The sequence below is a fragment of the Labrus mixtus genome, chromosome 5, assembly GCF_963584025.1.
Source record: "Labrus mixtus chromosome 5, fLabMix1.1, whole genome shotgun sequence".
Lineage (NCBI taxonomy): Eukaryota > Metazoa > Chordata > Actinopteri > Labriformes > Labridae > Labrus > Labrus mixtus.
In genome coordinates this window covers 5,316,876-5,341,728 of record NC_083616.1, presented here as the reverse complement: position 1 = coordinate 5,341,728, position 24,853 = coordinate 5,316,876, and the positions used below count along the sequence as shown (strand labels likewise).

Genomic DNA, 24,853 nt, shown 5'->3' with positions numbered 1-24,853 from the left:
ACAGAGGAGATATTTTGTTTCTGATATGTTTATGTGTAAAATGTTGCACATTCTTCCTTTAAGTCTGAAATGAAACATGATGAACTTGACAAAGAATGAAATTGATTAAGATAAAAAACGGTTTGAAAAAGAGCAACACAGTTAGATTTTGACAAAAGAAGAAGAACTGTTGCATGAACAAACAGACGACCATCATACTCTTAACCTGAAGAAGAAGAGAGGAGTGTTTGGATAAGAACACATCAACAGTCAGACTTTGTGTTTGTTCCTTGTTTTCCTTTTAATTTGCAGAAGTTTGCTTTTTACAAAATCAACAAAGAGAGAACGCTTTTCAAGGGATAAATAAATACAAACTTTCCTTTTTTTTTCATTTTTGTCCAAGACTTTGATTTTGTCTGGACAACAAAGAAGGCAACAGGTGATACAACAACATGATAAATTATCACTGCAAAACAAAAAGCCATAATGTATCTGCTTTAGGCACTGCATGTCCAGCATAAAGTACATCAGCACAACAAACTGTAAACTGTGTTTCATTGCATAGCACACACTGCCCCCTGCTGGTTGTTTGATGCAACAACAAACATGCATAAATAGAAAAGGCACAGTAACCTGAACAATAATACACTGCAGGTTATTCTAAACAGTCTACATTACATGAAGCTCTTTGTATCATATAGCAGCAGCGCAATTCAGCAAGTTGACTTTTTAATCTCCATATATTATTATTTTTTTAATTAAATAATAGAACCAAACCCATCAGACACTGACTGTAGTATAAATGCAATGGCAGAAAAAAAAGATGTTTCATACCATCTTTGGTTTAAACACATGATGTTATCTGCCTTTAGAGGAGACCTAAAGGAGATAACATGATATGACTCCCCAGCTCTTTGGATGAAGAAGTAAAAGCACCAGCAGTAGATATTTAGTTTTGAGTGCTGCCTGCTCCAAAGTCAGGCTGGATTGTATCAGCGACAAACACACTGACATAGGTTCTTGTGAGGCTGCAGCTACGAGGGACTTTAATCCTTATTATGATTGCATATGGCTTATTGGTTTGAGTCAAGGTAAATGCATTACACGTCCTTCTCTCTGCATATTTTGTTCTGATGTTACAACCTTCAGTTCAATAGCAACCTTCAAAAGCCGAGGTTCAAGGTGCTTCTGCAGGTGCATGTATTGATGGATGGGGTTCTAATCTGGATGTTTGTCCGAGGGCTGTTCCCCTCTCAGAATTAGGTCAGCCTCATCAGATTTGGCTGATTTAGCTTCTACTATAATTTTATTTTTTTTCAGTTTAGCTTCACAACAAATGTGTGTATGGAACAACTATGACTTTCAAGTTTAAAGATTGACAATCACACATACGGAACATTTCCAGCGGACCAGTCTCTAAAGACGTTTTCACAAATGCAATCCTGAAAATATCCAGAAATTGTCAGACCCCTAGCCCTGTTCAGACTGATTTTTTTTTTGTTGTTGTTGCAAAAATGCCGTTACTAGTCTCAGCCTTCATCACGTCTTTGAACATTCATATTGATTCTGCGACGGCGTAATATCGGTGTCCCAGTCTGTGAATTCACATTCAGGGTTGCTGAAGCACGGCACAGTGAGAGCTCCACAGACACACACACAGTCAGACATGGACACACACACAGTCAGACATGGACACACACACAGTCAGACATGGACACACGCACACAGTCAGACATGGACACACACACACAGTCAGACATGGACACACACACAGTCAGACATGGACACACACACAGTCAGACATGGACGCACACACAGTCAGAAATGGACACACACACAGTCAGACATGGACACACACACAGTCAGACATGGACACACACACAGTCAGACATGGACACACACACATTCAGACATGGACACAGTCAGACATGGACACACACACAGTCAGACATGGACACAGTCAGACATGGACACACAGTCAGACATGGACACACAGTCAGACATGGACACAGTCAGACATGGACACACACACAGTCAGACATGGACACACACACAGTCAGACATGGACACACACACAGTCAGACATGGACACACACACAGTCAGACATGGACACACACACAGTCAGACATGAACACACACACAGCGCTGCGCTCCCCCACTGACTCCGCTAAAACCGTCTCTCACCTGTAACTCTTCTGTTCCTACCACCAAAGACGGTACAGAGGGGGGGATCACTTCCTCCCCCCATTACTCCTCCACAACATTCAGATTAAAGGCGTAAATATCTAAATAGTGCTACTGAAATCTTCCTGAGTTGGTTGTTCACATGTCTCTCACAGCAGGAGACTGTCCCTGTCTGACATGTTTGGGTGTCTCAAAATTGAGAAAGAGAGGGAGAGACAAAATACGTAGAGGGGGGGGGGGGTTCTTTTGGTGAGTGGGAAAAGTGAAAAGGTTACCATTTGAATTTTTCTGAGTTACCAATCATCACCCAGCACCCCCGACCTAATGGCTGTGTCTCCAATGACTTTGTGTCCTTTACAAAAGGCTACTTGTGTCATTATTTTAAACTTTGTTTCAAGCTCTCATACGTGTTAATCTCCTCTTTCAGCAGCTAGAATGACCCTGGGAGAAGTCCTGCCAACTGTGCAGCAGTTGTGACGGATTAAAGCCGTTGGCGATGAGCAGTTTGTTAAAAGTGCACCTGTCGTACTCCAGATTCTGGATTTGGAACAGGTTCCTGAGGAAGAGCAGGCTGCGGGAGTACACGGGCCTGACACCCAGCACACGCAGACACAAACCCACATAGACGTCCTCCAGGGGGATCATCCCAACAAACCTGGATGCCCAGGAGATCCTGGCAGCCAGGTCTGCAGAGAACACATACCCGGCTCCAGACACATAAGGCGGGAAGCTGTCCTCGGGGTACAGCTCCTCTGACACATACCACTTGCTGTTGATGTCCCGCCTTGGCTTGCCGTCCCATATCACTGAGCCGGTGATGAAGCCCTGCCTGGGAGAGCCCCCCAGGCGTCTCATGAGGTAGAACACATTCACAAAGATGTCGGCGTCCACTTTCATGGCATAGGAGACATTTGGACAGTGGGTCGCCAGCCAGTTCATCATCATCATAGTCTTGATTGTCAGGTTCTGATAACTGTCCTGGAAGTTCATCTGGATGATATCTGCGTGTTTCCTGCTCTCCTCCTCCAGCTCCTTCTGGCTCCTTGACCCCTGTCCCTCCTCAGGTAAGCCCACATAGAACAGGGTAAGGGTGTCCTGTCTTGGAGCACCCCATGTTTTTCTGATGGCTTCCCTTGCTGCAGCTTCCAGAGGTGCAACTGGTACCATAAACACCAGAAAGGGCTTTTTGTCTTTGCATACAGACGGCTGGTTGAGAAGATAGCGGTATGTTTCAGGGGATAGGACTCTGTACTCCTCCGCGGGGAGGGGACTTGGCTCTGCCGGATGTTTACTCTGTGTTACTCTGTCCACTAAGATCTGAACAGAGAGGACAAGCGCAATGAAAAAGCAGAGTAACTTCACTAACCTCCAGGAAGAAGTTATCCCCATTGCCTTAGCAAGTCCGCTTCACTCTGTGCTCCTGGAACAAGTCCGACATGAAACTGTAGAGTTGAGGAAATCCCCCTCCCTCCTCTGACCCGCCGCTGCAGCACGCGGAATGGGGAGGGGTCGGACATGTGAACCCTCCTTTTATCACTCTCTGCCCAATTCCGCGATCCGCGGCGAGGACCGTCCGGACGGCGGCCGCTAGTCCGAGCAGGACGAACCAGGAAATGGATTTCTACCGGAGACGGCATGGGACGGTCAGGAGGGAGGTCCACAGCTGTGGGTATGATGTCATAGGAGCCCCGTTCTGATTGGTTGATTTCATGAATAATTCAAACAGAACTCAGGACTTCAGATAACGAGACAGCAAAAAAGAAAAAGAGACAGTGTAAGATCTATGTTCAGAACCATCAACAAGGAATACAGATCATTTTAAGAAATGAAGTTTTTTATTTTCTCCCCAAAATTAACTCTCTGTTCACGTTACAATAAATTATTAACTATTAGTAATTCTTTAATCTGGCAAGATTTTACAACAAGGAATACAACTTTTTTTTTCAACTTTATTTACAAAAATTGTTAAGTACATCAGGATTCAATGACAGGAACGAAGTTATAAGATCAAGGTACTGCTACAAATAAATATATAAAACAATGATAACAAAAAAATAGAAAAATAAATCAATAAAAAGACCATTAAAGAAAAAAACAAAAATTACAATTCAAGTATATCACAAAAAGCTTTGTTTTCAGGGCTTTAGGATTAGTGCAATAATGTAATGTCTCCAGGTAGGATGTGAAGTAGGACATAAAAACAATAGTGCTGGGTTTCTGTTTAAATAATGTGCTTGTATGAATTTGGAATTATGCTAATAAAATAACAAGATTAATGATGTTCTTTTTTTGTAGAGGTAATTCATCATCAAAAAGACCAAACAATACATATTCACTTTTGAATCTAAGTTGAACGTCTCATTTTTGATTCAAAAAAAGGTTTAAATCAGTCCAAAAAATGTGACTTGAAGGACAGTCCCAAAAAAGGTGAGTTAACGTTTCGTCTGCAACGTGACAAAATATACAAAGAGGGTCAATGCTTAGTCGATACTTACCAAGAGATGAATTCATTGGATAGCAGAAAATCACACATCAGACACTTCTCACACCTTATTTGACACAAAATATTTCCTTGGTAATATCCAAGTCTTTTTCCAGTCAATGCCAGTGTACAGATTATTCCATTCAAACATAGATGCAGGTTTACTACAGGTGTCTCTCTGAATTATTTATCTTATACATTTGTTATTTGTTTTAACACTTAGAAAAGGATCCTCGTCAAACATGTCATGATGCCCATCATCCCTCACATAAATGGATAGACGGATATTTAAACTGGACGGGGTAGCATCAAATACAAAAGCATATTCCCTAGAGAGTACAGGGGTTTAAAACATTGAAAGAAACTCTTCATAGGTTAACAACTGACCCTCCATGTTGAACAATTGATGGACAAGTAGTATGTCCTCTTCAATCCAGTTCTTAAGAAACAGAGATTTACGTTAAAACAAATATCCTTGTTATTCCAAATATAGTATTTATGAGGAGAGAAATGATGTTTGTATAACAGAGACCAGGGGCCCGTTTCTGAAAGAAGGTTTTGTGTAAACTCTGAGTCTGTTAACCCTGAAATGAGGGAAACTCTGGGTCTTCTGTTTCAGAGGGGGAGGTCACTCAAACCCAAGAAAGAGGGGTAACTCCAGCCCATTCCAGAGGGAGAGGTAACTTTACCTCTGAGTCAGTTACTATGGTAACTGAGGGTTAGGGTTAGGGTTGCCTGGTCAGGAGCAGGTTTTCTTCAATGAACCCTGAGTTTCTCTCGGTCTCCTCCCTCTTTCAGAGCCAGAAGTGTCGTTTCATTTCCTCATTCTTTCATTCATATCACGTCGTGTTAGTGAGCTGTTTTTAAGTCGATTTTCTTCCACTGGATTGTATCTTAATGAAAATAAATTGTAGAAACCAGGAAATACTGGGCCATAGTGGAGCTGGCTGTGTTTGAGAGCAGGCAGGAGAGGGAGGGGTTATCAAGCTCTGGTTTATTCCAGGAAGAGGAGCAGCACTGTACATTTCCAGCTTTGTTTCCTCATTCCTCATACAGTTGATGGACTTGTTTGCCTACTTCTACTTCACCTGGCATGCATTCAAACTGTCAGTAGCAGTATTCATAAAGTCAATATTTTTATGATGAGAAGAAAGGTTTAAGGTTTGGTCCATTTAAATCTTTCCTCTGAGATGGTTTCTTTAAAACCATCTACTATAAATCTACTACATATTTGAAGTTAAGCACATATATAAATTAATTTCTCTGCAGAAAGAAGTCCAAATTCCCAACTCTCCTCCTTCAACATGCCTGCTCATCTGGAAACAGGAAAATAAGATGATCAAATTTGGTCCTACGTGTATATGTCCTGTACCCACCTGTTTTAAGTTGTGTATATTTATAGTGTATATTTTGGGTTGGGCAGTCAGGGGATTCAGTTTTAAAGTGTCATTGAGAGCCTGTTGGGGAGTACAGAATGTTTCTGACTATAAGCTTGTGAGCCTCGGGCATGTCCAGAACATACAGTATGTAAATGGTCAGCTGGAGATTAGTTTACAACAGTTACAAGCATCGCTATGATTGGGATATATTTTAGTTAGCTTAGCGTTGGTAAAGTGGGCTTTATAGAGCACCTTGCACTGCAGCAGGCCACACAAAAAGATGATTTGTCATGTACTACAGGGCACAATATCCAATGACACTTGCCGATTCAATCATGTGTACAAGACATTTAGACAGTGTCAGATTAAACACATTTAAATGCCTGTGGAGGATTTTAGTCACATGATAATAGTATTTAGCTTTTCTAAAGTAATGTTAATACTCAGGAATGACGGATAACTAAACTTTTTTTTTTTTTTTTTTACAAAAACAGATAATGGCACACAGGCTATCATGAAGTGTGGTGACCTGTGTCCCAGGCCTTCATGTCCCAAAGTCTACAAATAATCATGTTCCTGTAGTTCTACAGGGTCAATCAATCAATCTTTGTTTCTATAGGGCCAATTCATAACAAGTGCTATCTCAAGACACTTTACAAAAAGCAGGTCAAAGACCTTACTTATTGCTATATCACAAAGACCCAGCTCAATCCATCATGAGCATAGCACTTTAGAAACATTTAGCTAAAGTTACGGTGGTAAGAAAAAACTGCCTTTTAAGAGGCAGGAATCTTCTGCAGATCTGAGGCTCATGACAAAACAGCCCTCATGCCAAGACGGTGCTGGGCTTGAAAAAGAGATAGGGGGAGATGGGATAAGATGCAGGAAGAGGGATAGGGAACAAGGGGGCTGGAGGGCTCAGGAGCTGACAGGAAAATATGTGGTTAGTAACTGAGATTTACAGATAGGGACATGCAGTAATATGATTTCACAGAGAGAGAGAGAGAGAGAGATAAGAGATTGAGGTGCCAGTTCCCCCGGTAGTCTAAGCCTATAGCACTATTAGCTCTTTAAGATTAGATGGTGCCTGACCATTTAGAGCTTTGTAGGTGAGAAGAAGGATTTTAAATTCTATTCTAGATGTTATAGAGAGCCAGTGCAGAGAAGCCAACACAGGAGTAATGTGGTCCCTTTTCCTAGTTCTAGTCAGTACACGAGCTGCAGCGTTCTGGACTAGTTGAAGAGTCTTTAGAGACTTACCAGAGCACCCTGACAAAAGAGAATTACAATAATCCAACCTGGAGGTAACAAATGCGTGAACTAGTTTTTCTGCATCATTTTGCGACAGGATATGCCTGATCTTAGATATATTACGAAGGTGAAAAAAGTGTTTTGTGACAGAGTTAAAGTACATATCTTGATCAAATAGGACTCCTAGATCCCTAACAGTGGTGCTGGAAACATTTCTATCAATGTTCTGGTGCAATATTTTCCATATTTTGTGGAAAATAGACATTTTTAGTTGATGTTATTGGGGTTTCTTATACATTTTCATATTATTAAAAGTATGTTTTTTCTGACACAAATAGACACATAAGATGGGTCATTTTTTTTCTAATGATTGATTTTGACACTGACCTAGCTCATCACATTGGTCCAGGCGAGTGGACAATTAAGTTTGGCAGAGACATTGATGTACTGTTCTCCAGAGTCTCATGTAATTGAATGCACACGTCTATATTTTCCTTTTGACCACAACACTGTTATGTTGCCTATTTAACACTTTGCCACATTTGTACAGGGTCTCCCTCACCAAACCACTGGAAGTTGTTGTGGTATCTTCATACTGGTGGTATATTGCTTTCCAGTCTCTGTTGGTTTTGTACTGTATTATTTGAAGCTGTCATCACTTCTCAAATCTTTTCCTTTCATAGTTTGCACTCAGCCTGAGCACAGATGCTCCACTTCGGTTCACTGAGGTCAATATTTTTCTTCAGTTATCGGAGCAGGTATAAAAGAAGAACTTGAATCCCTCAGTACCATGCCGTTTGTCACAAGGCTAACTAAGCATCATCTAAAATGTACTTTAAACTACAGTATTAACCACACACTACAGTATGGTGTGACTATTTAACACGGCTCTATAACTTTGTGTTGGTCTCTAATGTGATTGGCTTGCATAAACTGCAAATACTGAGCAGAAAAATTGTGAAATCCTGATTTGTGACTGAAAATGACCACAACTCCTGAACGTACGGTGAATATTCTATCATTTATTTTAGAAGGACATGATACACATCTGAAAATGGTGGTGCATTAGTCTGATGGAAAAGTTCCTGATTGACGGGTAAGACAACTTTAAACGTAACTCCCTAAACTATTATTGATCATAAACTATGAACTATATTGTCACCTTATAGTGCTGGCCTACAGCTACTTCTAAGAATCTGCTCGAGTTATGGCGTACAGTGTGACATAAAGTATAAAAGTAAGAAGAGCGTTGTCATGATTGATTTTTTTAATCTCTGATCAAGCCCTGAGTGTGGTAGATGAAGTCAAATATCTGGGACATATTATCAGGAATGACTTGAGTGATGATGATGATGTGCTGCAAACTGTACGCTCAAGCTAATATTCTGGCACACAAGTTTCAAATGTGCTCAGTGACACAAGGTATTCCTCGTGTTTCTGGAAACACTGGTGCAAATGTCTCTTTTATTTGAATCGCTGACAAACTGTGAAATGTAGTGATTATATCCCGTTGTTAATGTCCTGTATTTATATTTCTTGTGCTTTTTTATAATGATATGGACCTATGGGTCTGAAATAAAGTATAAAGTAAGTAAACTATCATTACTGTACTTTTTTATTCTTTGACTTGTATCTTAAGCAAAAGCCATGGACAGAGTTTTGCATTCTGGACCGATGAGTCCAGAGCCTTGCTCCAAGGGGGGGGGGGTCACTGATTTACAGTGTCCCAAAGGCCAAAAAGAGGCAACATGAGGTGAGCATGAAAGTGATGTCAGAGGATACCCAGTGGCGTGCTAATGTTAGTGATAGAGTCATTAACCATATTCAGGGAACTCTATGGATGCATACATACCTAAATGAATGAAAATCATGTTTCCCCTCAAAGGGTCCGATTGAAAAGGCCAACAGGTGCTTCATATTGGAGGTAATCTCAATTAGAATTCAAAATGTGTTTTATACTTTAACCTGTGGACACCTCTGAATGACTGCCCATTGAACATCAGGGGAATGTGTTATGATGTGATTTAGAAATTCTCACTATTCATTTTCAATCTTCATATTTCTGTTAACTTGTGTCCAGAAATCCTTAGTAGTCCCATTGTACTGTCAACAGTCTGTGTGGTGTCTGAAATATGCTTGATTTTTCCTGGCCTATATTTCACATTTGCCAACGTGTGTGCTGTTGGAAATCCTCAACAAAGTGTTACTCCAGGAGGGAGATGAGGCATACTTAACATTGGCTCTTGTGTGTACCACCTTCAGAGACACTATGTCCACTAACTTGTTCACATTCTCAGTGGCTTGACAGTAAGTGCTTCAGTAAAAGGTGCTGGGTATATAATACATGGAGCATAGTGTTAGTTCAGGCAGGCCACGGAGTCATGCTCTGTTATCATGACAGAGTTTCTGTAACAGCTGATCTCTCACAAGCCTCATCAGCTGATGTCCAGCTGATTTTCTTCAAAGCGTCCTATTGGCTAAATAGTACATATGCTGCCTGATTTAAACTGCTCTAGCCTGCCTACTTTTGCTGCTCCCTCTGCAAGCTGCATTTGCGTCCCTCCTCCTCCTCCTCCTTTTCTGCTATTCTGACTTCATCAATGTCATGCTTGTCATTGATGCTTGCTCTGTTGGGGTTTGCTGCTTCTCTCCCTGCCTTATAGCTTTCCTTGAATGCATGGGAAGGGCAGGGAGATCCCTCACAGATCCATACCGCCAAATATAAATAATTGTGTCAAAGTATATCAGTAAATCAGAATCAGAAATACTTTATTAATCCCAGGGGGAAGAATCAGTTCAGTCAAAAATCAACAATCAGCATTGTTTCAATGATTGTTTGCTATCTGGGAAGTGAACGTTATTCTGTGGCAAACTTTCATTTTCTTTTCTGAGGCTAGAAAGCCATCACCTGTTGGTAATCCCAAAATGTTTATTGGTATCGTAACATTACGACAAAACATGAATGTGGACTCCACAATGTGGAGCCTTTATTGTTTGCTTTGCTTTGAGTGGTTAAATTGTCCTCTATTGTCCTCTAGTGGACAAAACATGAATAACAACTACATGCTGCTGAGCATGTGGGCCTTTGATGTGCAGTATGGCTCAAGGTTTGCTGTAGTAATTCGTCAAATTGCCTTTACTGTATAGAATAAACAGAACTACATTTTATCATTATAATATTTGAATATATTTGAATATTAAAACATCCCATGTACGGAGGCTATAGTCCTCCAAGCAGGCGGTCCAGGTTCTCTCACGTCCTGACTTCCAGCTCTATCCACTGTCCCATCTCTCCCATAGAGGCACAGAAAGCCTCAAAATAAACCACACCACTGCCAGTACCCCATCCTGACAAAAGCTCACCACCTCCCCCTTGTGGCCTTCTCTGTCATCTACCAGCTGTCAGCCCTAATGCTGCCTTACATATACAACAACTTTTGATTTACATGTTGTGATCAATAATAGGCCTTTCAGACCCATTGGTAGTTTTTTAAATGAATTCTCTGAACTTTTATCCTTTGCTGTCTTAAACTTTGACAAAGTTATTATTACTGATGACTTTAATATCCATATTGATGATCCCTCTAATAGTCTTGAAACTGAGTTTTTAAAAATCACTGAGTCTTTAAACCTAGTACAGCATGTATCTGATTTGATTTGATAGACCTTTAGTGTTAGACATGGTCTGAAATTTGTTTCGCATCACAGCGGCTCCTTTTGAGTCATAAAAATAAGATACAAAGATACAAACATTTGACACGACATTCAAACACCACACAGATATTCAGAGGCCTTAAACGTGCTTTGATCTGAGATTCAGCTCCACATTCAAATTTAGAATTGACTGGTGAACACAAAAGAGTGTTTCAGTCTGACCTTCTTAAAAGGTGGGACCCTGTATCTCCAGTTTGATGGTAACAGTTCATATTCTGTGTTCAGAGCGTGGTCAGGATACGATCTTTGAGCAGATGTTTAACTGTTGGAGCAGTTTAGACTTCAGAGTGGTGGACAGACACACATACCATGAGGTGTTACAATACTGTAGGACACTTAGAATCACAGAGGTAAAGAACAAAACTAGAATCTGTCGACTCGCCCCAAAAGATCTCAGTCGACGGAGGAAATCAATTCTTTGTTTTGTCTTTTTACAGATGTAATCAATGTGATCTTTCCAGGACAGCAGATGGTCGATCATTAAACCCAAATATTTATAAGATGACACTTGCTTGATTTTCTCATTATGAATGAGAATAGGGGCCTTGTGATCATCTGATCCAACTCACAACAGGGGCCACACATTTAGTTTAGTTTTTACCCTGGGTTTGAGCATTAAGATCATTTGTGTGTCTACTTCAGTCCTGTGTTTCATACTGCCCCAAAACACCCCAGCAGTACTATACATTCCTGTATCTTTAATGAACATAGTGCTTCTTCATTTTCTAATTCTTTTTCTCTTGGCATATTAAAGCAAACTCCATCTGTACTATCTCAACCCAGTGACTTAGTAAATAGCTTTAACAATCTCTGTCAATCCACTTTAGATGCTATTTCTCCAATTAAATACAGATCAAAGTCATCTCCAAAAACCTCACCTTGGATGAATACCATCATACGAAGTTTAAAAAGATCTTGTAGAAGAGCAGAAAGGAAGTGGAAGAAGACCAAATTACATGTTCACTATCTGTACATGACAGACCTTCTGACTTCATTTAACAATGAAGTAAAAAACACAAGAGTCAACTATTTCTCTAACCTGATCACCAGTAACCACCACAATCCACGATATATATTTAATACCATTAATCAACTTATTAACTCTGCCCCCCCCCCCCCCCAGCTCTGTCAGCTTCCTCAAATGCTGTGAAAAGTATAACAGTGAGAGGAGGGGGGGTCTCCTCTCACTGTTATGCTGATGATACACAAATATACCTGTCTTTTAAGTCAGACAATATCAGCCGCTTAAACACTTTATTGGAGTGCATAGCCACCATCAAGAAATGGATCGAGCAACAAACGTTTGGACACACAATAAAACACATTATTTCTTATCTGTCATGGGTCATTTGATCTTGTTTTACTAAGGTCTTTAGTATTGAGCACTATTGTCACTTCATCATGTTTTCTCCTGTTCTGTCGTTTGTATGTAAAAGAAGGCCGACTCACTCACTGTAAACAAAATAGCTACGGGTATAGTGAACCCCCGAATGACGACCGACTCTACCACTGATCCACAGCCGCCTGATATACGTGATCTGATCAAAATGTAAATGTGTGAGGACTTCAAAAAATCATACAGAAGAGTCGTGCCAGCAATTTCTAGTGAAGTGTCTGTTTCTTACGGTGGCTGGGAAGTTCAAGGCAAAATTACATTTTGAAAAACATTTTAAGTCTGCCTACAGGTGGGAGACTGACCATCTGGTGACCTGGTGCGGCGAAAACAATCTAGAGCTTAACGCTCTGAAGACAGTGGAGATGGTTGTGGACTTTAGGAAAAATGCAGCCGCCCCCAGCCCCATCACCATCGATGAATCCACGGTGTCTACTGTGGAGTCTTTCTGCTTCCTGGGGACCATCATCACCCAGGACCTCAAGTGGGAGCTGAACATCACCTCCCTCATCAAGAAAGGACAGCAGAGGATGTACTTCCTGCTGCAGCTGAAGATGTTGAACCTGCTAAAGACCATGATGGTTCACTTCTACACTGCCATCATTGAGTCCATCCTCTCCTCCTCCATCACAGTCTGGTACGCTGCAGCCACAGCAAAGTGCAGACTGCAGCGCATCATCCGCTCTGCAGAGAAGGTGATTGGCTGCAACCTACAATCTCTCCACCACCTGTACACCTCCAGGACCCTGAGGCGTGGCCGACCCCTCTCACCCCGCACATGGACTGTTTGAGACCCTCCCCTCTGTTAAGAGGCTGCGGTCCATCAAGACCAAAACCTCTCGCCACAAGAACAGTTTCTTCCCCTCTGCTGTCAGCCTGATGAACAATGTCCCTGCCCTCCCCCCTCCTCCCACATAACCCAGACTCTCATCAGCACACAGTCAGTAAAACATCAGAGTAATGTGAATGCTGAACTCTTCTTTATGCGTTACATTAACGCTCACTGGACTTTAAATGTATTTTCTCTACATGCACTCTGTGAGTAGTTACACACACTAAGATTTTTTTTCTCATAGTCCACTGCACAGCTCCTACATTGCACCTTTTGTACATTTTGTGTTTTTTTATTTGTATTTTTTATATTTTACATTTTTAAATTCTATTTTATATATTGTAATAGCTTCTTATACTGTATTATTTAAGTTGTTGCTAGTTCTTCTTTATTTCCCTTTATTTCTGCCCTCAGGGCGCGGTCACACTGGCCATCTGTACCGTGCTGTACTCAAACACGATTGCCCCCCACGCTGGCCGGCACGGCCCACGGTCATACTGGCCAGGACTAACCGTGCCTAAAAGCACGATTACCTCTTGTACATAACGTCGTAATACAACACATGCACGATTTATGTTATTATGAAGCGTGCTTAGTTTACAAACAGGCAGATGAGAGAGAGAGAGAGAGAGAGAGAGAGAGAGAGAGAGAGAGGGAGAGAGAGAGGGAGAGAGAATATAGTGAGAACAGACATCAGCTTCCAAAGACACACACTCTGATACTCATCACAAACACTTTTCTCCTGGAGTGTTTTCAACTCTTCATGTAGAGTCTGGGTGTCGGTCTCGTTCTGTATTTCATCACATAAATGATTTCAACAAGCCTGATTTCATACCAGAAGTACATCAAGGGTTGTTCTAACTGTTGTAGATCTAATTTCCTGTCTGCAGGTGAAGTTAATGTAGTCTCAGTCTCTCTCTCTCTTTTTAGATGACTGGTGTTATTTTTTTAAGTCGTGCTGTTAAACTACAACTCTGAGCTGTAATGTGTGCGGTCAGGAACACTTCTTATATCAGCCCATCACAATGTCCACCCATAAAGGCTTTAAAGTGAAATAAAGTCATCAGCCCTGAACAAACATTCCTGCAGATATGAACCCACTTATAAGAGCAGGTTTTTATTTTTGCACACATGGCTCCAGCTGGTGACCATTCACTACTCACTCTGAGACAGCAGGTGGCGGTATGCACGGGTAAAAATATAACATGAAAATGAATACGGTATGTTTTTATTTGACCTAAGTTAAAAACAAGTGTTGTTATTTAAGAGGATGTTATTTCATGTTTTTATGAGGAGGCATTATAATGAACAGAATTAAGAGTTCATTCTCCCTCAGGAGACATTTGATGGCCTTTGTAATAAAACAAAAAATAAAAGTGCACACAGTAAATCCAAATCAATGTGAACAAATAGGCTGGAAAATGTCTGCATGTCAGATATCAGCAAGAAGCTGCTTCTAACTTTCAACTTGTGTTTTTGTTGATTGTGAAAGGTTTTGTATGTGCAGTTTGTACTTTACCTGAAAGAAAGACCTCTGCAAACACATAACTAATGCTTGATGTTTGTTTTCATAGACGCTGCTGAACTAAGGATTATGGACTCAGTTCATGTTCTTCACTCGTTGGAGGGATACCTTTAAGTTTTGGTTTCCCGCCTGCTTCCTCTCATAGACAACAGGTAAGTGTCTAAACCCTCGAGCTGAGTCATACAGAGTCATCACTGTCTATGATATCTGTTACTGTTGAGCAACAGGGTCTATATCAGTCCATCTGACCCTCATCAACAAGCAGTCAGAGAGAAACGTTTTCATGTATTCTTCAAGCCATACCTGCAGAGGTCAAAGGTCATATAAAGTTGCATGCTGGGAGTGTTTTTCCTCCTCCAGACTTCAACCTCTGAATCAAACCAACTAGGTCAGCAGGAGAACTTCATCCATACAATCCTATGATTCACTGGCGATCTTATTTTTCTCACTGTTTCTCCATTTAAACTCTAAAAGCAGGATTAAATAAATCCTAAAATGTGTTTAGCTGTATACAAAACTTAAAATGCAGACATTTATGGAAAAAAACTGCATTATCTACCATAATTTCAATTAAAAAAATTAAAGAGTAAGAATATATTGTAGTTGAATACGTTGAGATGTCAGCTGAGATCAGATTCTGGTTCCTGTTTTGTAATATGTTGTGTTTTGTCTCTGTTGAGCAGCAGGTGACAGTGTAGAGTCACTGAGGCTCATTTCAACATATCAAAGATTTAACAGGGTGATAACTTCTGTTCACTCATTAGACCTCTTCTAATCTTATCTTAGAAATAAAAAATAGTTTTATTCTAGCAGGGAATCATTTTCAGTCACTTCAGAAGTCATTACTATCAGAGGCTTGGTAGAATAAGAGATGTCTCTGATTGGTTCATTGTAACTCTGTAAAAATAAAGATTTGTTATTATTGTCACTTTAAACTTAAGGTTTGTTTAAATGTTTTGAGAACAGAGTTCAGGCATTATTGATTGTTTCTGGTTAAAAACTAAACCAAATGAAGAGATAAAAACACAGATGTTATTATTGATCCTTATGTGTAATACCTGAGTGGAGGAGAGAACAGCAGTGATCAGTGCTGGTACTGAGTCGTCTGGAGGAGGTGTGAAGGTCAGGTAAGATCTCAGACAGGTACACAGATTGAAAAATGAACAGGTCCTATCAGATGTGGAAACAACTTTCACATAAATCAATGACAAACATTATAATGAGTGTTAAACTGCCCCTCCCGGACTAAATGAACCATCTATAGAGAAGGACAGATACAAAGTGAAAACACACATTATTACAGCAGAGCTCCAATGAAAGACTATTCAGATGTTTGATGAAGTATCTCTGATATCTAAGATTTAATATTTAGTTTTTAAATGTCAAAACAACAGAGCCATTCAAGAGACTTTTACTTTGATCATTAACAATGAAAATCATTCAAACTTCACCTGTAAGAAACAGGAAATAAAGCAGGTGTTCAGCATTATTTACTCATTTTTAAGATTAATTTTTATTTTTTCTTACTGGTCTAAATGGGCCTCCACACCAACAAACTGCCTCTCATACTAGTTTCACATTTTCTCCATCAGCTTTGTTTGACATCCTGCAATGAAGACAAGAAGAAAACACTTTGTTCCTGTTTGTTTCTTCAGGATGTAAAACACCAGTTTGTTCAAACATCAGATCAGTAAACTCTGTTCAATCAATCCATCCATTAACTTTTGATTTAAGACTGCTTGATCAGAATCTCAGCTATGAAAAAGAAAAGAATAACAATCTCATTGATTTCATACTTCAGAGTACATTTTTAATCAATTTAAGTTTAAACAACAAAATTCATTCTGCAAAAAGAAATCATTCTATACATTTAATTTGAGATGTTTCTAAATAAAATGTACAAAGTGGTGAAAACATAATATCTACATGAAAGAAAAGGCCTGGTGCTTTCTCTCTTAAGACCCTTTAATTAGAACAAAAACAATCAGTACTCATTGTAAACACATTTAAAGTGAAGAAAAGTTGAAATGTTCATGCAGAGAAAACGTCAGTTCAGCTGAACAAAAATCCTCATGAGCAGTAAAGCCTCTGTGACTAAACAGAAACAGCTAAAGAGAGTTATTTAAAGAGACTCAAACATTTACAGAACAAGTGAGAAGATGTCAAAGTACCGCCCATAAAGTTTGATTGACAGGTGAACAATGTAACCACAATCAGCTCTCAACAACAAACATGAATAATGATCAAGTTGAAGGATTAAAGTTTAACCTACTGTTCCTTTAAATGACTTCTGTCTATTTCAGTTTACACAACTCAGCACTAGATCCTATGTTAATCCAAAGTCCAGCATGTAGAGGCTGAGTGAATGTGGTCTGGACTCTGTGGAGGAGAGTCATGGTTTCAGAGATGCTGTAGAAGGACAGAATACCTGCTTTGTGATCCAGGTACACTCCTACTCTGGAGGACGGAGGACCTGAGACAGGAGTGTTGACACTGTTGTAATAAAAGATATAACTGTTGTTGTCACAATATAACGCCCAAGATTTGTCATTGAATCCAAATCCACTTTCAGTCCCGCCTGTTCTGCTGATATTCTTGTATGCGACTGCTACACGAACTCCTCCTCCTCTCTTCAGTTCCCAGTAACAACGTCCAGTCAGACTCTCTGGACTCAGGACCTGATACAATACAGTGAATCTGTCTGGGTGACTAGAATAAGACTGTTGTTGAGCCGTGTTTGTTACTTTTCTGTTTCCATCAGATAATAACAGATATGTGTTTGCTGTGTTTGGATCCAGTGTGATGTCACATGAATATTGTAAGAAGTCAGCTCTGGTCATGTTCTCTGGTTGTGACAGTAAAACATCCACTTCAGTCACTCTCTGTGAGATGTTTGTCCATTTCTCTCTCAGGACGTCCTCTAATTTATCTCTGACTTCTGACACAGCTGCTGTCACATCCTCAAAGAACCTCAGAGGACGGATATTGATGCTGGATGAGTGTGTAGATTCACAGAGTGGTGACAGTGAGGGGTAGTCATGTAGAAACTGGTTGTGGTCCTGTGTGTGTGAGAGCTTCTCCAGTTCAGCGTCTCTCCTCTTCAGCTCAGTGATCTCCTGCTCCAGCTTCTCCTGAAGCTCTCTGACTCGACTCACTTCAGTTTGCTGCTGGGATCTGACCTGCTGCTTCACATCAGAGCGTCTTTTCTCCATGAGACGGATCATCTCTGTGAAGATCTTCTCACTGCCCTCCACTGCTTTATCAGCGGAGCCATTGATATCCTCCACCTCCTGTTGAAGCAGCTTCACATCTTTCTCTCTGTCCTGGATTCTCTGCTGGATGTTTTGTCGACTCACCTCCAGCTCTCTCTGCTTCTCGGTCCTCTCTGCTGCAGCTGAGACTGTGTCGTGGCCTTTATGTTCATCCACAGAGCAGAGATAACAGATAGACTGCTGATCAGTACGACAGAACATCTTCATCACCTCATCATGACGAGAGCAGACGTTCTCCTGGAGCTTCTTGGAGGGCTCCACCAGCTTGTGTTTCTTCCATGAAGCCACTTCAAAATGAAGCTGAAGGTGTTTCTCACAGAAAGAAGCCAGACATTGCAGACAGGACTTACAGGCTTTCAGTTTTCTCTCAGTGCAGACATCACAGGCCACATCTTCAGGTCCAGCATAGCAGTGATCAGCAGGAGCAGCTTGGAGTCCAGTCTTCTTCAGCTCCTCCACTAAAACTGCTAACATGGTGCTTTTCAAAAGGACAGGCCTCACTGGGAAGGTCTGCCTACACTGAGGGCAGCTGTAGATTGTCTTCTCCTCCTCTTTATCCCAGTGGGTTTTAATACAGTTCATACAGTAACTGTGTCCACAGGGAACAGCCACCGGATCCTTCAGTAGATCCAGACAGATCGAACAAGAGAAGGTTTCCAGGTCCAGCTGAACTCCTTTCTGCGCCATTTCTCCTCTCAGTGACAACAACTGTCTGAATTTCACTTCCTGAGAACTGAAACTATTTCACCACTGATCTACAAATCATGTGTTAGTGCTTCAGCTCATGTTGGTTACACTCATCTGTAAACTGTAGATCTAAAGGGGAGGGAACCAGGAAATACTGGGTCAGAGTGGAGCTGGCTGTGTTTGAGAGCAGACAGGAGAGGGAGGGGTTATCAAGCTCTTTGAACCAGGAAGAGGAGCAGCACTGTGAATCTTTAACTTTGTTTCCTCATTCCTCGTACATTTAATGGTCTTGTTTGTCTTCTTCTTATTGCTGGACATCAATTAAAAAAGTAGCTTGGCATGCGTTCTTGTTAAACTGTCAGCAGCAGTAGTCATGAAGTCATTTTTTTATGATGAGAGGAAATGTTTTTAGACATCACTTTGGTTAGAGCATCAGAGTGGTGCATTTAAATATTTCCTCTGAAAAGTAAAGATTGTTTATTTCAAACCATCTACTATATATTTGAAGTGTAGTGTGTTCAGCACAGATGTAAATTAATGAAAACATTTTCCTCTTTCTCTGCAGAAAAAAACCTCTCCTCCTTAGACATGTCTGCTCATCTGGAAACAGGAAAACAAGACGATCAAGTCGTTACATGTTCATGAGGGATGATCGTGACTCAAACACAAACCTGTCATTACTGCTGTGTAAACATGTGACAGCTGAGTATTTAAGAAAGTTAATACATATTTTATTTCTAGTCTGTAGCAGTTTTAAAAACAGAGAATGACATAAAAATAAATAAATAAATAAGTGAAGTGATTTATTTTAAATTAAAGAAATAAACAAAGAAGCAAACACAACTTGTTGGATTTGCAGCAAAGTTTCTGTTTTATGATTTGAACTTTATGTTAACTTTGGCGCCCCCTGTGGATACAGTGCTGTAATTACATGATCTCTTTACAGATCTGCATGTCCATGTAGTTACATAGAGGCAGTTGTAAATAGTAATGAAAAACAACAATATATCTCCTTAGATAATCCAAATGGATCTGTTACAAACACTTACTGTGCAAACAAATATTTTTCAACAACACAAAATATTATTTTTTTTATGGAAAGGAGCGTTTATATTGATTAATTGATTGAAGTTTTGATTGATTGAAGTTCATTTCGAACATGAAAAAGAGAGAAGAAAGAACACAGAGAAAACAAAGTATTATGTACAGACGATGTAACTTGTTTATTGTGCTGCTGCGTGTCTTGGAGGGGACACTCTTTCTTAATCTCAATGAGGTTTTCCTGGTTAAATACATTTTAATAAAAATATACAAGCAAATTGAAATTAATCCTCTAGCCTATAATCTAATTCTGCCACCAGTTCTAGACAATTAATCAAAATTCTGATTATGTAAGGACACTCCTTGATGTACAGCTCCTTATAGAAGATGAAAATAGAATATAATGATATCAAATATGAACTGAAAGACGTGAAAAGACGGATGTACGAGAGGAAAATCATAAAGAGTGAAATGTTTAATGCCCATCAGCTGTTTGGCATACTGAGTGAAAGGTGATGAAAAGAGAGTCAAGAGGTTTTTTATAAAGACTGGCAGTCTGGCAGTGTGACGGAGGAGTGTGTGTGTGTGTTTGTTTGTGTGTTGATGTTGTTGATGTGACGGTTGCTGTGGGTGGCACCATGATGTCACTTTCTCACTGCTGTCGTCTTCGTCTGTTTTGCTTCGCTCCTTTGCCAGGTGATGATGTTGTTATGTTTGATGTGTTCAGAACACAACTCCAGGTTTGTGTACATGGTGTTATGCTGTTTTATTGTACTTACTGTTTTGTCATCGGGATATTATTTTTTAAACTCTTCTGTGTCGGAGTGCGGTGACTTTGATACTTTGAGTTGAACTGTGTCACATGACTTAAATTTATTACCATTGCAATTTCAAATGTTGTGATGAACTCCTTTGCATCTAAAGAAGTCAGTTGAGGTGGTACGGGCATCTGATTAGGGTGACTCCTGGACGCTTTCCTTTGGAAGTTTTCTGGGTCACGCCAAACTGGGAGCAGACCCAGAGGTCACTGGAGGGATGATATATCCAGTCTGGCATGGGAACGCCTTGGACCCCCCAGGAGGAGCTGGAAAACGTTGCTGGGGAGAGGGAAGTCTGGGTTGACTTACTGTGCTTGCTGCCACCGTTACCTGACCTCGGATAAGCGCAACAAAATGGATTGATGGGCAATGACCATCACATTGAGACAGAGATACTGTTTATTGCCAGAAGTTATTGGAAGCCTTTTTCGAACCGCATGCAACTTTCTCATAGTTCTAGGAACTGTTTGAACCCTTCCCCTCTATTATTGATTGTGCACTGCTAGAACTATGAACTATTTTAGTTCCTAGAACCCCATTTAGAGGGGTTTTCAGCAACCTTTTTAACTCCTGCTTCAGAGTAGGTACCATGGCAGTGCGAATGCAGGGAGTAAAAAGTGCCCATGGTGTGTAGTTCTCAGGGATCTTCCTAGTGATTTTCTTGATCTAGAGAACCAGATTCATGTTGAACAGCTGTGTTGGGGTTAAAGGGGGATAGATGGTAAGACCATAGACTGTTAATACACTGTGACGTCACCAATCTGTTACAGCAAGAGACTCTGGAGGTTCATCAGCAGCAGCCGCCATGCTGGAAATCCTGTCTCACCCTAACTTTCAGTCAACCTAAAGACAGGCTGAGAGCTGGAGCTGAGGCGGATTTTAAGCCTCTTGACGAACCGTTCAAGTCAGCTACACGCCTAACTATACGTTACATGTATCGTTCATAAAACACAAAACAGAGCTGTTTTTTTTTAATCCACCGTACATTGTGTGTCCATGAGGACAATAACTAATCAGAACAATTTTCACATAATGTTCCCTTACCATCATCAACTATAATGATGATGAAATGGGGAGGTCTGATAATGAGAATCATAGCAGCTGAAGTTGAGCAGCTCTAAGATTCATGTGATGTTAATGGATGTAAAGCAGATTTTATAGTTGGAGTCGGCCGGTCCACAGCAGCAGGTCGTCCACCCTAACAATCCAGAAGAACCTACCTAAGAATGGCGCTCATGAACTCCCAGGAAGATAGAACTATTAGTTAGCTCAAAGAACAATTTAGCTCGCTGTTGGTCAGAAAGCTAACGTTATGCTAGTCTGATTCACATTATGTTACATTGCATATTGTGTACAGTTTAATCTGAGCGGTTTTAACAGAGAAAAGGTAACTCACGAGTAATGTAATTGTCTTAACAAACACCTTGAAATAGAGCTGTGTGTGGTCCAAAAATGGAAGATCTGCTCCGTGTACCCTTTGGTGTTATGTCAGACTCAAACAGCAGACACCGCATGTGCAGCCTGTGCACAGACCTACATACAAACAGCCACTTTTATTGAAATGATGAAGATTTTTCTATTACAGTCTGTTCTTGCCAGATTTTTACAAGCACTTTCCAAATAACACTAGTCCAGGTTTACCTAACCATTTGTATTAATGTTATTGGGATTGCAGAAATGTTTCGAGCCTATAGTGAGGACAAATTGAGGATGTGACACATTATTAAGATTCATGGATAGTGAAGTGATGTTAAGTTGCCTAACCATGTTATTTACCTGACCTGAACCACACTGTGGTTGTCATGTACAAGTGTTGCAGAAAAGATGCTGTTGAAATGTTGCAATTTGATGTAATTTGGCAAAAAAGAAGATGTTTTTGGTGCGTTTACATGGACTTGAATAGGTTGTGACCATATACAGGGTATGGCGTTTACATGCACACAGAGAAACCTGGTTAATCATATCCCTGTATACATGATAAATACTAGTACTAGATAACTAGCAACACAAACCACAGCAATTGAGAAATCTGAGAAAAATGAGACCACTGTGGTCTATATTGCGGACTTAGCACTATTACAACAACGTCTTGCACATATGACATTACAGCTGGTTAAAAAAAATCAATTCATCAATGCATTGCAATTATTATTTTCCCATTTCAACATCGATTCAGGGAAATCCTGAGATCGATTTTTGTTGTTGTAATGAAACCCCTCTCCACTAGGGGGCACTGTGGGTGCTGTGGTCAGGCACAATTGTGCACTTTCGATCATTCTGTACTTTAATGTGTTATTCTTTGTTTAGAATAATGCAATGATAAAATACATTTTTGAGTAAGTTTGTTCTAAACCTAAACAAACAATGCACACACAATTATTTAGCAAATACCAGAAGGTTCTGTGATGAGTTATCTGGGTACTTCTTACATCTGTATGAATTATTAAATCGATTTCGGAGCATATTGATCAATATCGAATCGTATTGTGACCCAAAGAATCAAAATCGAATCGAATTGTGAGGTTGTGGACAATATATGACGTACCCACCTCATTTCCAGCAACAGGAGAAGAGAGTGACAGCAAATATTAAAAATGTCCTCACCTCTGACTGGCCTGTCACTGTCACCACGTAGGACAAGGGAGCAATGGGTGATGATTTACAGTTGTGACTGGTCGTACAGTAGTAATGTTTCTTTACTGTTCAACGTGACCTGACTTGTTCCACCGTACGTGTTGGGAAACTGGTGTCCTGTAGCCTGTTCACCACAGACTTTAAAAGGTCAGCATGTCGATGCTTACAGCCATCTTAACCTCCAATTATATATATACTTTTTTTATTAGTGAAAGACAAAACTCAGTTTCTTTGTCGTTTAGGAATAAGACGTTCTTGTTGCCGCCGTCATGTTTGTTTTGGGTGTACATAACATGGCTAATGCCGCGTCTGGTATTCACCAGCTGTCAGAAACCTGGGGTAAGGCGTATACATGCTGCAGTATTCTGTTTTTTTTTTCGGAGTTCTCCAGGTTGCAAAATCAGGGTAAGGGCTTATCCCGGTTTCTGAAATCAGGATATGTTTATATGCTCAAAGACAAAAAAACCCGATCAAAACCATGTACTGTACTCAAGTCCATGTAACCGTACTCACTGTTGTCTTGGCGATAAAGTTTCTTTAATTGCTCATTCAGTCTAAACAATGGATGCGAGTGATATCAGGTTGTGGAGGCTTTATTATTATTTTCCTCTATCCTGATTTAATCCTGGCACAGACCGCTCTGAGGACTAAAATCAGTCTCATTTAAAGTTTAACTTCATTTTCTTCAGTTGGTGTCATGTTCAGACTTTATCTGGAGATAACCTGTCTGTTCAGGTTGGTCCATGTATTCCACTTTGAAATGATTCAGACCTTTTGAAATACTTTTTTCACATCCCAAATCTTAAAGAGGTTTCAAAGAGCTCTTTGAATAAATGACCTCAATCCACTTAAAGATCAGCGAAAACACTCCCTTCCTAAATTTAGACGCCAATAACACTGAATATTTGTCATTGGTTATTGGTGCATGCAGCTCGCTGCTGAGCAAACAAATGATCTCTGCTAGTTAGCTAAAGGAAACTTCAATGAGCTACGTCAACGTTGAGTTTAGGCAGGCCTGTTTCACACTCACACACACAATAGCTTCTGTGCTGTCATTTCTATATTGAAAGTGACTTAATTTCCATTTACTGTATATTGGTTTTCCAGCAGCCTGGGGTACAGTGAGCTTTATGTGTTTGTGTCCCAGTTCTCGTAGGGGAGCCCTGGAACGTTTTCTGTTTACGGCTTTACTGTGATAACATTTTCCCCTCTGAATCACAGGCAGCGCTGTGTAGTGGTGCCACCTTTCCCCCTGCCAGCTAACAGGACACGCTCTGTCAGAGTGCAACGCCGCCAGCTCCCACACTAAAGTCCCTTTGAAATACCAGTTTGTTTATTCTAGTGTACTAAATATGCAGCGTACAGTTTAAGAAACCTCAGGTTCACGGGAGGGAAAGGCAGCGTCTGTGTTGATGGCTCTAGCCTCTGTCACTTTTAAGCTGAATCCTGCTCCCTCTTCAACTCTGCGCAGTGTGTTTTCATGCGAGCAGATTGTTTTGTATCACTGAACCTTTGTCACTCTTTTGTAATGTATCTTCACTTTTTTTTTCATCTTGGATCATATTTTATGGAGGAAGAATCCTCCCGTTGCACACCTTTTTACTTTTACCTTCTTTGAGGCCTTTTGGCATCAGCTTTTTGAAAACAACTGAATTTATATT

The 24,853-nt window shown here is 40.4% G+C and overlaps 2 protein-coding genes across 2 annotated transcripts; both read right to left on the bottom strand.

The window, feature by feature from the left end:
• Positions 1-255: 255 nt before the first annotated feature.
• Positions 256-3,800, bottom strand: LOC132973809 (beta-1,3-galactosyltransferase 2-like). Its single transcript, XM_061037420.1, has one exon. The coding sequence runs from the start codon at positions 3,551-3,553 to the stop codon at positions 2,588-2,590; it is 966 nt and encodes a 321-aa protein (XP_060893403.1). The 5' UTR covers positions 3,554-3,800; the 3' UTR covers positions 256-2,587.
• A 12,571-nt stretch (positions 3,801-16,371) lies between these two features.
• LOC132973808 (tripartite motif-containing protein 16-like) lies at positions 16,372-18,710 on the bottom strand. The gene has a single exon (XM_061037419.1). The coding sequence runs from the start codon at positions 18,697-18,699 to the stop codon at positions 17,035-17,037; it is 1,665 nt and encodes a 554-aa protein (XP_060893402.1). The 5' UTR covers positions 18,700-18,710; the 3' UTR covers positions 16,372-17,034.
• Between the last annotated feature and the right edge of the window lie 6,143 nt (positions 18,711-24,853).